The following is a 16,084-nucleotide window of genomic DNA, read 5'->3' on the forward strand; positions in this document are numbered from 1 at the left end:
CACATAGTCCCAGTTTTATCAACTTAAACCATAAATTATCATGACCAATATAGTCAAACGCTTTATTAAAATCTATTAAAGCACAAGAGAGTTGTCGGCCTTGATTAAACATGTGAGAAATACGGCCGTGCAGAACAAAAATATTATCCGTTGTTCCCATATTTTGCCTAAAGCTTGCTTACTCTTCTACATATATACACCATACATCTCAGCCCAATTATTCAAGCTATTATTTAGTACACGAGTAAAAATTTTACTTAAGACATTGAGTAAAGTTATACCTCTATAATTACTAACTTCGTTTACACTACCCTTTTTATGTAATGGTATAACGTATCCCTCTGCCCAACTTTCCAGAAAATATCCCTGAGAGAAAATTTTAATGAATAATAAAACTAAAGATGGCAAAAGAATGTGTTTACCGTGTATAAAAAATTCATTCAGTAGTGCATCTGGACCGCCACTACGACCAGTCTTCAATTGCTTGATAGCTTTTAAAATTTCAAAATCAATAATAGGGGTATTCAGTTGATCAAAACATAACTCTAAAATTCATTATTTTCATATCGTTCTATAAAATATACAACATCTTCGTCTGGTGTGTAAAAAAGACTTTGAGGATTATTAACAGCTTTAAAATATTGCGCAAAAGTGTCTATGTGTACATTTGATTTTTTAATGCCAGCACTTTGTTTCAACATATTCCAATATTGTTTTGCATTATTATGTCTAGCTTGAACAAGTTTAAAAGATTCCATTTTATCAAATTCAAATCTACTTTTTCTGATACATGTTTTATAATCGACCTTGCCCGAACCAAATTAACTCTATTTTCATCACATTTATCCTGTCTATAAATATTCAGCATTTGATAAAAAACAGCCCTCTTTTTCAAAACATTCTTCATTGAACCATTTGTTAGTGTTATTATTATCAGGAAAGATCTCATTATGTAATTGGTCATTCATTTGCTTCCTAAATAAAGGGGACGCAACATCTTCAATTAAATTAGAAAAAATGAGTGATACATTCGTCGATATCCTGCTTATTTTCGGCATGATGTACCTGTTCAGAAAAAATATTCAATTTCTCTAACATACAATTTGTTGACAAACCCTCTATAAAATCATCTTTCATATCATTAGACCATACATACTTATATTTTACATAATCATACTCATTATCTATATCATTAATACATGGTTTATCAAATACAAAAGAAAAAGAGACAATACAATGATCCGATAAAATATTTGGATCTGACACGTCAAAACTTTTAATATATTGAAACATATTTTGTGTACCAATTACATAATCTACAAGACTGGAACCCCTGCTCCCAATGAAAGTGTATTTACCTATTCCTTTATCATTGCCAACTCGACCATTAAATATACGTAATCCAGTCTGTTTACAAAGATCAAAAAGTAATGTCCCGTTATTATTCATATGACCTTTATCTTGAGAAAAACGTTTTATTTCTGTATCAATAATATAGTCATCAGGCAACATGTTCATATGTATAGAATTATCATCAATAACATAGTCCGGACAATCAGAAGTGCGAGAATTCATGTCTCCGCAGAGCAATAGATTTAAATTATTTTTCATATTTTGCATCTAGACTGGTTATAAAATCAATAAGTCTATCAAAAACATTAGAGTCTATCATTGACTGCCTGCTACTATCGTCGGGCACTACATAACATAAACAAATAAACAAATCGTTTCATTAAAGACAATTTACAACCTTCAATTTTAATGCATAAAATATCATCATTACTTTTGAAAACAAGTGTTTCGTTAGATACATACTCATTTCTTATATATACAACAATACCACCGGACGCTCTTTTTACAACTTATTTTATTTTCAGTTCTGTTCAAGACGAAATGTTCGAAATGATTCACATTTAACTGCGAGAATTCATTTGTCCAGCTTTCAGTCAATAACACTATATCACTATTTTTAAATATGTTCTGTGCTTCAGGAGAATCTAATTTATTTGTTCTCTTTGTTGAGATACCCTGTATATTTAATAATGTAAAACGTAACGACACCTTCTCCTGTCCATCCTATTTATCTGTACTATTTATAGTTTGACCTATGTTATTAATAGATGATTGATCTTCTTCCCCATATAAGAGTCTATTTATAGCCACGGGGGAAAACCTGTCACTGTTCCTAGTTTTTTCGACGCTTCTTTTCCTATACGGACTCGCAGAGTGCAAGCGTCTCTCCGATCTAGACATCGCACGCATATTTCGTGATCTACCTCTGTCTGGGGAAACGGTTTTTGTGCACAGCTGTTTGACCCATTTTCGGACGTATTATCAATGTGTTGTGTATTTGAAGGATTCACTTTAATTGGGCCATTGACCAACGTAACTGAATCTGTAACTGTCACTGGGTTGATTAACTCGCAATTTAGATGTACATGTGATTTTTCAAGCTCCAAGTTACTATGAATTACACCGTTTTCTTGTAATGTATTTTGTTCGCATGAGAGTGATGAGTTGACAGTTGGAGATGGGTCATTTAGTTGTGACAGAAAGGATTCACTATGTCGCAATGGGTCAACCGGATAACTAGTGTCATGGTTCTCGCATATTATAACGCCGTTCGACAATCCTGTTTTGACCAAATGGATGTTATGTTCCTCAGAATTTGTTTGTTCGTGTGGAATTTTATCAGTTATTTGGTGATTTAACACTTGTGACCCATGGTAATAATTCCTTTGCTGGAGAGGGCACTGCGCTTGGTTAACGAGAGGTAACTGTGTTGAACTAAAGGGGGGCAACTGTGATTGATTAATGGGAGGCAACTGTGATGAATGTTGAGGATGTTGGACTGGTATAAGGCATGCCTGGCCACCTATATTGGGTAAGTCATTTTGTCTAATACTAGTAACCATACTGTATGTTGGCGGTGGCGGAAAAACAATCCCATCCATGGTTTCTTGTCCAGACTTTTGATTCATGGGTGATCCTGGCCGTGTTTGTTGTTGTCTGTCGATATGCTCAATTTCTAATAATATGTCATTTCGCATGTATCGGCCCCATTCTGGCATTTCGTCATGTATTAGGCGATGATCCATTATTAATTTTGCAGGGTAAACAATGGTGACCTTTGACCTCGGATTTTCTTGTTTACATTTTTTAAATCTTGGCCAGAGTCTTGAGCGAGCTTGTTGGATTTCTCGTGGTAGATCAACATCTACAGAGTATGGTGTGTCTTTTAACATTTCTTGCTCTGCCCATAATATTTTCAGTGTCACAAAAGTCTCGGAAACAAACAATAATTGGCCGGCTTTGTATTTGTCTATTTGGGTTTTAGCACCTAGTCTATGTGCCCTTGATATGTAGATGTCGTTTGTATTCATGGCTAGGCTACTTTCTAGCAATTCAAATATCAAGTCAAAACAATTTTCACACAATTTTTCGGGGAGCCACGAAATATTAAATTATTACGGCGTGATCTGGCTTCAATATCTATGGACCTGAACGCTAGTGTTTTTAACAATTCTGTTTGAGAGTTGGTAACATCAATTACCTGACCGACTTTCATGTCCAGTCCTATCAGAGTTTTGTTGAAGAGAGAAAATACCTCGACTGCATCAAATTGGTTCATTCCTTATATTGCGAAGTTCGTCCAAACATATAAACAAGTTTATCATCTGTAGTACTAGTTACAAAATCCTGTCTGCAAACATCTTTAAACTGCGCCATTGTTATTATTGAGAGATGTTTTCGCGCGCTAAGATATTGCAAAAGAAAATTCTAATATCCACTACTTTTATACATTTTATCTGAAATAATTTTTAACACTGATAGTTTAATCTGGTATTTATCACATATATCCAAATAAAATATTTCACTTTTAGCTTAGAAACAATCACAAATTCGTATTTTAGTATCCCATGTCAGAAAATCGCATACACTGTCCGCCATATTTAATTACTTGATGTAAGTGTATAACACTGAAAAAATAGTCATAGTATATGACTATATCAAATAGAGTTTTATTGCACGTGTCAGTTTCTTGGCATGTGGCCAACTCTAAACTCGTTTCGAATGGCACAAAAAAGTCACTGTTCAGTATTGTGTAGACATGAGCAAATAGTGAAATTATGGAAAATCATTATAGATCTATCATTTCTTTAACTTTATTATAAACATATACTTACAAATATATCATTTCTTTAACTTTATAAGATAAATGTACTTACAAATATATCATCTCTTTATTTTTTTTATCATATACTTATAGATGAAATATTGAGAAATATTGATAAAATAAAATGCATATTATCATTTTCCGTATATTCACTTAAAATGTATTTTTCATTGCAGCAAAACATATTTTTTTTCGATTTGTTTTCAAATAATGATGTTAATTTAGTAATAAATGAAGTTTGAAGAATAAATGACCACTGGTAAAACCACTTAATGTTAGTTACATTCCCAGACAAATAAAGGTAACTTTTTACCCCCCTCCCCCATTGCTTAGCTTAATTTGTTATTAACATCCAATATTACACACTTATTGTGAAGTTATTTTTGTACATATTGATGGAAACTCACCAAGGCTTCCTGGTTGTTGATATAGATCTGTTTATAAATATATCGTAGTTTTACACGTTTCTAGTAAATAATTGTTGGATTCGACATGTTCTAGTGTAAACATTATGTTAAGTCCTTTTAGCAAGTATATACAGATGGGATATTACTTTACTATCAAGATTTTCTTGGTAAATACATTAGCCTTTATGTATTTATCCTGTATCATGATAAATCAATTAGTAAATACAATATAACACGAAATTAAAAAGAATCCACTGAGTATAATTGAGTATAATTGGCATGACAGGAGTGGAAATATTTTTCCGAATTTGATGTAGGTATGGGACATAACTTGTGTGAATCATTTTGGTTATTAAAAAACGATTACGTTGATCAATTGGGCGAATGAAGACAATACCGTGAATTTTTTAAACAATTTCTCTTTGGCAATTTCAACTATGGTAGGGTTTAGAATTAACTAAGAAACGCGAAAACTTAAAATTGTTAGTCTATAGTGACGTCACGGATCTATTTTATTAATTATTGCGTGCAATCGGAACACCTCGACGATTAATTATTATCCGAAGATTGCCGGAAATGGCCGAAAAGATTGGACTGCATTTGCGTGGTTCATCTTGTTGGTCATGCACAGAGCACCAAGTCAGTCAAACCATACTTAGCGCCCGAACCCTGTCTACGTTTAAGTTTGTTTACTTCTATTGGTTCATTGTTATCACTGTTGACAAAGAATATGTATGTGTGTAATGAAACGACAGCGTATGTCATAACTGTTGTAAAATAGGCAAACATCTTCGATAGCCATACTTCTATTAAACCTGTGTATTTTATGTAATGATTATATTAATAATGAAAACGTTGTAAAAATGTTTTCCTTAAAAATGCCATAACTCGGATTTAATACCTCGCAGTTAATTAATACGACAAAACAATATTTCTATTTCTATAAACCGCAATTTATTAATAAACTCTTTGTACTTGTTTTGCGATCTTTGATTTGTCTGTATTCGTGTTATACAAAGAAAAAAATCAACTTTAAGATAAGAAATGGAATGAATTGACATTCGCTGTAAATAACTCATCACGTGATTAAAAGTGTTTTCGGTGATTAATGTATATTCTAACAGCAGCTTTTAGTACAACTAAATTCCAAACAAACAGTATTGGCAATAATCCACCCGATTCTATCATCAAAATGAACTCGGCTATAAAATCGAGCATAAAACGTCGAAACTAGCAAGAAATAATACTAATTATATCGATTTGTGATATTACAATACTATCTACTTATTTGTTTTCTTATTAGACATGTTTTATATATGATCTTGAAATTTATTCGACAATTTCACTAATCGTATTTTTTTTTAATTTAATTTATTTTTCCGTGGGCATTTGATGAATGTGATTTTAAATTTTTTATTTAAAATATAAAAACTGAAATCATTTTCTTTTTTTGTATGGGATTTGTTCTATAGATGTGACTGATCGTCATATGTAGAACATTAGATGAAGCCAAAAGGTATCCGAAAGCATTAATTTATTATTCACTGTTTCAAATGCACATAAAGAATAAGTTATGACAGGTTTTTCCAATGACATGATTATATAAGATAAGCATAGATATTACATATACCGATATATATATATATATATACATCAATAAAAGTCTCTTTTCAAATATAATAATATTTATTATCGGATGTTATTTTAAAACTAAAAACACTTTTGCAAAACAATCATTTTCTCCAGATTTTCTGGCGGCGTGAATCACATATTTCAAAAATAAAATCGCCCATAATTTATACCTGCCATAGGCTGGCACTTACAGAGTTTAGTTACAGCAGTTTTTACACATTTTCTCCTATGTTTTAGGAATGACAGAATGTTCGTGGTTCACTTTGACAGAATGTTCGTGGTTCACTGAAGTAAAGAATGTACGTGATTCACTGAAGTAAAGAATGTACGGGATTCACTGAAGTAATAAACTTTGTAAAATTTGTAGAAATTCCACAATGTTCATACATGTGTATGACGCTATTTTAGAAGTAAATATTTAGATAAAAACTTCTCGATTAACTCGTATTCTAAATGTTAATTTGTCTCTCAAATATTTTTTTAACATTCATACCAAAGCTATGAGATATATTTGGATAAAAAGTTGACCGCAATCTAGAATCAAAAAAGAAAATCATATAGGTGACCAAACGAGGCAAATCTAAAGATGTTACAGGTTCGGTTGCACTTTCAAGTACCATTCATGAACAGGCTCAATAAAAACGAGCCTGCAACATTTTAAATCTTGTCGTTTTGGACGTTCTTTAGGGATTCCGTTTATTTTAAATTGATTGAGCCTGTTTATGGATACAAACTACCGTTCTCGCTTTCCTGCAATATAATACAATATAATGTAATCAACTTAGACTATGATTTATGTTATACATGTATTTCGTTTTATGTTTTTCCTCGTTTAACTGAATAATTGCAGAAGAATGCCATTAACTTGCTTTTTATATTATTTTGTTATATATATAATTATACAGAGCTGTGTATAACAGGAAAAAATGTAAACAATTTCTTTGAAAAAAAACAAGGCATCAGTTACAGATGGCACCGTCTTTATAAAAGAAATAGTTGACACCTGCTTTTAATTTCAGTGTATTACTTTTGTGTTAATTAAAGACATGTAAATTCTGAACAAGGGGCAATATTCTTTGAAAGCAAAGACAACAAAAACATATTAAAGAGTAAAAATCATAGACTATTCTTAACCAGTATTCAAGTATGGGGAACACTTAGATAATAACTCTATAATTTAATTGTTTAATGTTATGATGATAAAAAGGTTATGAATGTCTAAGAAATTTTTGTTTGTTTGTTTGGTTTGGTTTTACGACCAACCATGCAACACAATTTAGGTCATATGGCGCCGAAACGATGAATTTGGCTAAACTCGGGTGTTACAAACTTTAAGAAAATCCAGGGGTCAAAACCACCTCGCCTGCTGGAGCTAAGAGACTACTGTAATTCGAACCCATTTAGGCGCCAGGGATAAACGGTGGCTGGAATTCTGATGCCTCGACCCTTTAAGGCCATCCCTCAGCCACAAGAGGATCTAAGAGTACTGACTGCTTTAGTGATATAAAAATAAGAAGGCCAATAAGCGCCCAAAATGCAAATATTTCTATTTTTCAAAACCTGTTATATTTTTGTGCCTTGTTACAGCTTCCAAAACGTTAGTCATTAGTCATATTGCTGAATCATCTTTCTTTTGTGTTTTGGCAATTAGTACAATTATAGTTGACAATTAGTACAGTTATAGTGAATTGATATAAAATGCCTCTTTGATTATATTTTGCTTTCTTTATCAAAAATTATTTTACATACAGCGCTGTTTTATCCAGGTGATAACATGTTATAAATCCATCATTGCATCATTATGAAACACATGTTTTCCATTTTATAGAAAAAAAAACATTCTGGTGCTTAATTAGCTTTATGACTATTAATTGTTTAAGAGTTTGATTGTTTATTGTTGGAGAGTATTTTTGTCTAGAACGTTGATTACTTAAAAGTATTGTTTTAATAAAGTTTATTGATAGTTTAAGAGTATTGACTGTTTAAGTGTAGTGGTTGTAACAAAAGTATTGACTGAGTTAAACATTATGACTTTTTGTTTGTTTGTTTGTAAGTAAATGTTATGGTTCTGACATATACTTCAAGAATATTTAGGATGGAAGTCTGATTGACGGCGAATACAAACCAAAACGATTACTTGTACATATTTAATATACAAGCAAAAAGTTGTTACACAAATGTCTGCTATAAATATCAACTCTGTTTTACTGATTCATTTATAACATCTACTTTGTTTACATAAATATATCACAAGTCTGGGACTGGCTGTTTTACAAGGCAACATGTTAATTATGAAGAGTTGCAGCATTGAGGGAAGCGTTCTAGTATATAAAACATAAACATCAAAGACTGGGGCGAACGTTCTAGTATATGGAGCACAAACATCAGAGACTGAAAGGAGCGTTCTAGAATATGAAACACAAACATCAAAGACGGAGGGGAGCGTTCTAGAATATGATACACAAAGACGAAGGGGAGGGTTCTAGAGTATGATACACAAAGACGAAGGGGAGGGTTCTAGAATATGAAACACAAACATCAAAGACGGAGGGGAGCGTTCTAGAGTATGATACACAAAGACGAAGGGGAGCGGTTTCTAGGATATGATACCACAAACATCAAACGGAGGGGAGCAGTTCTAGAGTATTATACAACAAAATGACGAACGGCAGCGTTTTAAAATAATGATACACAAAGACGAAGGGAGGGTTCTAGAGTATGATACACTAGAAAAGAACACAACATCAAATACGGAGGGGAGCGTTCTAAAATATGATACACAAAGACGGAGGGGAGGGTTCTAGAATATGATACACAAACATCAAAGACTGAAGGGAGCGTTCTAAAATATGAAACACAAACATCAAAGACGGAGGGGGGGGGCGTTCTAAAATATGATACACAAAGCGAAGGGAGGGTTCTAGAATATGACTTACACAAACATTTCAAGACGGAGCGGGAACGTTTCCTAAAATATTGGAACACCAAACATCAAAAGACGGAGGGGGGGGGGCCGTTCTAAAAATATGATACACAAACACAAGACGGAGGGGAGCGTTCTAAAATATGATACCACATAGACGGAGGGGAGCGTTCTAAAATTATGCTACACAAAGACGAAGGGGGGTTTCTAGATTTATGATACACAAACATCAAGCGGAGGACGTTCTAAAATTATGAAAACACAAAACATCCCAAAGATGGAGGGGGGGGGCGTTCTAAAATATGATACACAAACACAAAGACGGAGGGGATCGTTTCTAAAATATTGATACACAAAGACGGAGGGTGAGGGTTCTAGAATATATACACAACATCAAGACGGAGGGGATGTGTTTTTAAATATGAAACACAAACATCAAAGACGGAGGGGAGCGTTCTAGAATATGAAACACAAACATCAAAGACGGAGGGGAGTGTTCTAGAATATGGAACACAGACATCAAAGACGGAGGGAAGCGTTCTAAAATATGAAACACAAACATCAAAGACGGAGGGGAGTGTTCTAGAATATGAAACACAGACATCAAAGACAGAGGAAAGCGTTCTAGAATATGAAACACAAACATCAAAGACGGAGGGAAGCGTTATAGAATATGAAACACAGACATCAAAGACGGAGGAGAGCATTCTATAATATAATACACAAACATCAAAGATTGAGTGTAACATTTTAGACATCAAAGACAGACGGGAGCGTTACAAAATGCTTACAGAGATAATCGTTACAAAGTAACAGGAAGATTAAGTTTTGCCCAAAGAAGTAAAATACGTTCAAATAATTAAAAACGCGCCCTGGAAGGGGAAAAACGCCCCCCCCCCCAAAAAAAAAAAAAAAACCACAAGAAACAGCAAATCACACTTATTGAAGCCGCAGCTTGAAATGGCCAATTAGAAAATCTTGAACAAAATGACTTTTCCGTTTTTATATGACTAGTTGTGTCTTAGATGCGTTTTCAGCATTGAATTTGTTTTTGTTTAACGTCTAAGATAAATTCTGGAAATTTCGAAACCAGGGCCAAAAATTAAATGTTGTTAATAATAAATGTCATGAACGCTATTTCCTGTAAAACAGTGTTGTGGACTGCATTCTTGGTAAATGACAGTTATTGTTACATGGCGGTACATTTAGCAATAGCAAAACATTTTCATGGCCAAAGACTTGATATTTTGCATGTATGAAGAGTCAGTGTTTTTATAACCCCTACTATGGCAGGTATTTGTTGTCTGAGGGATAAAACGAGTTGCTTTTTAGTTTAGGTCTCGGACCTTAGTGGATTTTTGACTCCTACGGAATGAATCGCAGATTTTATAATTGCCTTTAAGTAAATGTTTAAATGGGATAATTAAATTATGTTTTCAACAAAATAGTAAACGTATTGTGTATTGCTTTGTATGAACATTGACGACTGGAACTGGAAATAAAGTATAGGGTGCTTCTAATGAAGTTAAATGCACTCAAAGAAATAAAATACACCCAAATAATAATAATAAAGAAATAAAAATCTTTCATAGAAATAAAATGCTTCTAAAGGTCCAAAAGAATTAAATACTTCCAAAGAATAATAATACGCAAAAGAAGTAAAATGCGTGTTCATATATTGAGAGAACACTGCTAATTCTCCTAAACTGCAGCTACATTTGACAGATATAATCTTTAAGAGACAATAGGTTTACAAACAAAACACGATTTTTACCCTAATTTACGAGCATTTACATTTTAGCTTTAATCTTTATTTTACTCTATATCTATTTGCAGTGATGGGGCACGGGTGTTTTTTAAATTTTTTTTATTTTTGCTCCCATATTGCTGACTGCAAAAAAAAAAATGAGCAAAAACTCCCCGATTGAAAGAACTTGGGGAAAAAACAGTATTTATCTTTTTTTCAGTAGGCAGTTGCAGATATAATATACACTGTGACATTACTCTCTAATCTTCTTTCAAACAAAGAACTGTGCTGAGAGCACATTGGCGGATATAATTTATTCTAGGTAAATAGGATTTTCAGGCTAGATATAATATTATGCATCGTTTACATTAAAATGATGGTTAAAAGATAAAATGACTATACCCATAACTATAATTTAGCAACCAACCTTAGATATTGAAAATAAACATTACATTTGTATATGTTAAAGGCCCGTTATGTCTCAGAAATGCTTTCATTTTTATTTCTCAAGAGCTTTTTAATTTGGTAGTACATTTATTGTATCCAAAATGTACTCATTGGCCAATTGCCTTAACCATCTTTTTTATCTGGCAAAAAAAACATAAATATAATATTATGTATATTCATTGTCAAATGTATATTTACAATACAATAGAAACATTTCATTTAACACAGTAATTGATTAAAGTTGGAAAAGATCAACATATCGAAAACCTTGTCATTACATTAATAAAAAAAATTGATTTATATGCATGTATTTATCATTGACTTTACTGTATATGTTTTGAATTAAATGGCACCTTGAATTGAAAAAAAGTATATGCACTAAAATGTTCCAAAAATGATGAAATTTCTATCAATACACAAACATGCTATATAACCTGTTCTTTCTAAATGTAATGATCTATCAATAAGTTTATTACACTGAAAAAATAGTCATAGTACGGGAGTTTTATTGCACGTGTCAGTTTCTTGGCATGTGTCCAACTCTTAACTCGTGTTGAATGGCACAACGATATGCACTTGAAAAGAAAAGTCACTGTTTGAAGGATTTTATCAGTATTGTGTAGACATGAGCAAATCGTGAAATTATGGAAAATATATAGATCTATCATTTCTTTAACTTTATTATATACATATATTTACAAATATTTACAAATATATCATTTTTTTTATCATATACTTATACATGAAATATTGAGAAATATTGATAAAATAAAATGCGTATTTTCATTTTTCCGTATGGTCACTTATAAAATTTATTTTTCATTGCAGCGAAACATATTTTTTCGATTTGTTTTCAAATTATGATGTTAATTTAGTAATCAATGAAGTTTGAGGAATAAATGACCACTGGTAAAAACCACTTAATGTTAGTTACATTCCCAGACAAATAAAGGTAAAAGGTAACTAATTACACACTTATTGCGAAGTTATTTTTGTACTCACCTAGGCTTCCTGGTTGTTGATATAGATATGTTTATAAATATATACTCGTAGTTTAACACACTTCTAGTAAATAATTGTTGGATCCAACATGTTTTAGCGTAAACATTATGTTTAGTCCTTTTAGCAAGTATATACAGATGGGATATTATTTTACTATCAAGATTTTCTTGGTAAATATATTAGCCTTTATGTCTTTATCCTGTATCATGATCAATCAATTAGCAAATACAATATAAAACAAAATTTCCGTTATTTACATGTTGTACTAAAGGGAATTCACAGAGGTTTTATTGGCATGACAGGACTGGAAATATTATTCCGAAATTAGTGTACCCTTTGATGTAGGTCCGTACCAATAACTTGTGTGCAAATTTCCAGATCATTCCTGCACCCAGTTTTCCCAGAAATAATCATTTTTTGTGCAAAATGACCAAATTGAATATCGTTGCAACGTTTTTCGCTCACATAGGTTTAAGAATTGCTCAAAATCGATATTTGATTTAATTCTGAGTATATTGAAGTTTGTATCAACCTGATTTTGAATTTAAAATTTTGATCAATTAGTTCTTAATTAAAATGGTATCAGTCAGTTTATACATTACTACTTTATCTATATTTAGAAAATCTGTAAGATGAACATGACAACCCTTAACAAATATGTTACATGCATACATTAAGTAAAGCTGCACGCTACTTCACGTATTTTATATATTTTTTAGTGTGCCTTTAATTCATAGATTCGCAGATTCAAGTTTTTTCACACACAGAATGTGAATGAATTTCATACAGTTTCGAACGTAATTGACACTTAATGAATTAATAACCATAACTGATTACATTAACGTATTAAAATAGAAGAAATAATTATCCTACATGTATTATAAAGTGACATTATGCCCATCAAAGTGTAAATGGTGGGTCAAAATAAGTTTACTTTTTTCATGATTGTGTTCAATTTTATATTTAATCAATAATCCGGGTGACCCACGGATATTTCTATAAATTTCGTTCGGAGTGGAACAGTCTTTTTTTTTATAATTTAGGTAGTTTTTATATTTTATTCTAAACATTTTTCATTATCAATTATTGGTCAATCATCATTTTAATTGTCAATCTCTTGAAATATATTACTAGTTCAGCTCAACTTGACAGTTAAAACAATGAGCAGGATGTCACTTTAAGATTTTGATTTTCTGAAGGTTTCCTTTAAAATAGTTAACAAAAGGAAGGCTGACCAGTTCCCGGACAGGAGTTAGATTAAATTGTCATTTCCGATAAAGTTTTCAAGCTTGCCGCGTTTGATGGACCTAATCGATATTGTCTCCACAGTGAGGACAATGGAGATCGTATGGATTTTTCATTCTGTTATAACATAAATGCTCCGTTAAACTCAATAAACGTCCCAGTTTGATATAAAGTAGAAATGTTACCTGAAATGTCTAATACGAGATTGCAAAAATTACGACATTTCATAAGGGAATTACGAGTTAAAACCATGACGTGTGTGAATATTGTTAGCAATAAAATATTAAAATCTAGTCAAGTTAGAGCGTAACAAAAAATTATTAAATAATGTTTTAATTCATATTTTATAATACATGTAGTCAAAATAGAACACATTATAAGTCGTGCAAATGTTGCAGGCTCGCTTTGATTGAGCCTGTTCATGGACAGTACTGAACTAGTGGAAAATGCAAGCTACCGTTCAAGTCCCACAGCCAGCACCGGCTTAAGCAGAATTCAATACTTTAATACGATAAATTTGAATAAATGTGCTTTAATGACGGTGATCATGGAACAATAAATGTAACTCGTTGGAACCATACCAAGAAAAGCAGCGTATGCCCTCCCCCAGTAGTCCGAAAGCGGATCAGAGCTTATGAAGCATGCATTTTACAGAAAAGCTGTCAAAAGACAAATTTAAGTCTCACACCACATTTACAATGTTGTAATATCTATTTAGTTTTCACAAAAACAATCAATTCAACATTCCTATTTAAGAATTCTAAATATTCACCTACATGGGATACTGTTACACACTAGGTTATATTAAGTACAAGGTTATATTTTAGGATATCAGAATCTAATCCTGATCATTTAGTTTATTGCGCTGCAGTAAAACACTGGCAGAAAATCAACGAGCGCTTCATTAATAAACGTAATTATTTTAATTAACTATGAAACATTGTGGAATTAATTAATTTTACAAGCTGGAAGAATTTTAACAATACATAAAATAAGACATGTCTTCGTGTTTCCAATTTAATTTACAATGAAGGGCCGCGTATTTTATATAAATGGTGCATATAAGGACATAGACATACCGGTATAGTGTAAAAAGTTACGGCGATTTTCATTGAACAACAATTTTATGTTAAAATATTGAATTCTGCTTAAGCGGCCCTAGGGGGCGTGGACGGTAGCTTGCAGTTATCACTACCGTCCATGAACAGGCTCAATCCAACCGAGCCTGCAAAATTTCTATTTGTTTTTTGTTTTGGATGTTCTTCCGGAATTTCGTCTTTCTCTATTTTATGCAGTTTTCTAAGTTTTATTCAAAGAGAGCCATTATGTAGTCTTTGTAAATTCCTTTGTTAATTAAGCTTTTTAACATGCTATGTATAAATATGGTTACATAAAAACTCGCGTTATTTAACATAACAACCGTTTATACTGGGCTATACAAATATTATAACATCATAGTATTAATTTCATTTTTTTAAATAATTAAATTAAATGCTCTTTTATCAGTAAAGCTGGAACTTCGCCATATGACCTATACTTTGTCAGTGTGGTGTAAAATCCAATCAAACAAATTTAAAAGCAGAAAAGAAGAAAAGTAACTTACAAGTTCGGACCGTATCCATGTTAATGCTTTATCTATTCGTTTTCGTCTGTCATTCCAATGTTGTTTATCATCAGCAGACGAATGTTGCTGTCTCCGGCTACTTTGTTCACTTTCAGATAAATTTGGTAAACTCCTTGTGTATAACTCCTCGTCGTCTGCTTGATATGATTGTGATCTAAATGCATTATTCGGCATCGAATTTACTGAACCACACGTGTTGTCTTCATCATTCATCTCAAACGCACTGTCACCGAGTCTTGAATATTCACCGTCCTTTCGATTATAATACTTATTGTCATTTCTACTTTCTAAATTGTAATTGTTTATCCTTTTATGTTTAGTATTTTCACTGCGATCTGATATCGATGTGTTAGTATCTCTGTTACCGCGTATTGATTTTCCCGCCCTTTGTAAAATGTCGTCTGCTGACACTGCTGTATTCCTATCTGACAAATGTGAGTATCGATAATTGTCGTCTTGGTGAGCGCGCGATGCTGCTCTTGAATCAAATTCAGAGTGATCATTTCTTCTTGAGTAACTATTTCTTTCAGGTTTATGGCGCGAAAACCTACGATGGCCGGTGTCGCTCGCAATATCTGAAAAACTGGAATCAAATTCGTCTACATCAGACAAATTTCTCCTTCGTCCCGTTAAAGGATAGCCAGAGTCCGAAGCAGCATAGTCTGAGCGTGCTAAGCTAGCATTTACTGACTCTACAGATCCCCTGTACTTACTTAAATCGTCGCGTACTGTATATGGATTTTCTTCTCGGCGTTTCGATGATAAATTTCTGTCGCTGTATCTCGTTCCATTAGACCTACTGTTTCTTGATCCAAAGCCAAAGTTAAAATCGTCATCATCGTCAAAAAATTTGTCGACCATGTCCATAACTTCACTTTTA

General features: G+C 32.5%; 1 protein-coding gene across 1 annotated transcript in view; it reads right to left on the reverse strand.

Annotated features, from left to right (window-relative positions):
- The window catches only part of LOC132725938 (RNA polymerase-associated protein LEO1-like), a gene marked incomplete at its 5' end in the record, with an annotated part of 30,281 nt that extends 14,197 nt beyond the window's left edge, over positions 1 to 16,084 (reverse strand). The window contains 1 exon segment of the mRNA XM_060711159.1: positions 15,184 to 16,084. Within this exon segment, the coding sequence (XP_060567142.1) occupies positions 15,184 to 16,084 (901 nt within the window).

The sequence above is a fragment of the Ruditapes philippinarum genome, unplaced genomic scaffold (genome assembly GCF_026571515.1).
Source record: "Ruditapes philippinarum isolate M1 unplaced genomic scaffold, ASM2657151v2 ctg8974_1_1_1_1, whole genome shotgun sequence".
NCBI lineage: Eukaryota > Metazoa > Mollusca > Bivalvia > Venerida > Veneridae > Ruditapes > Ruditapes philippinarum.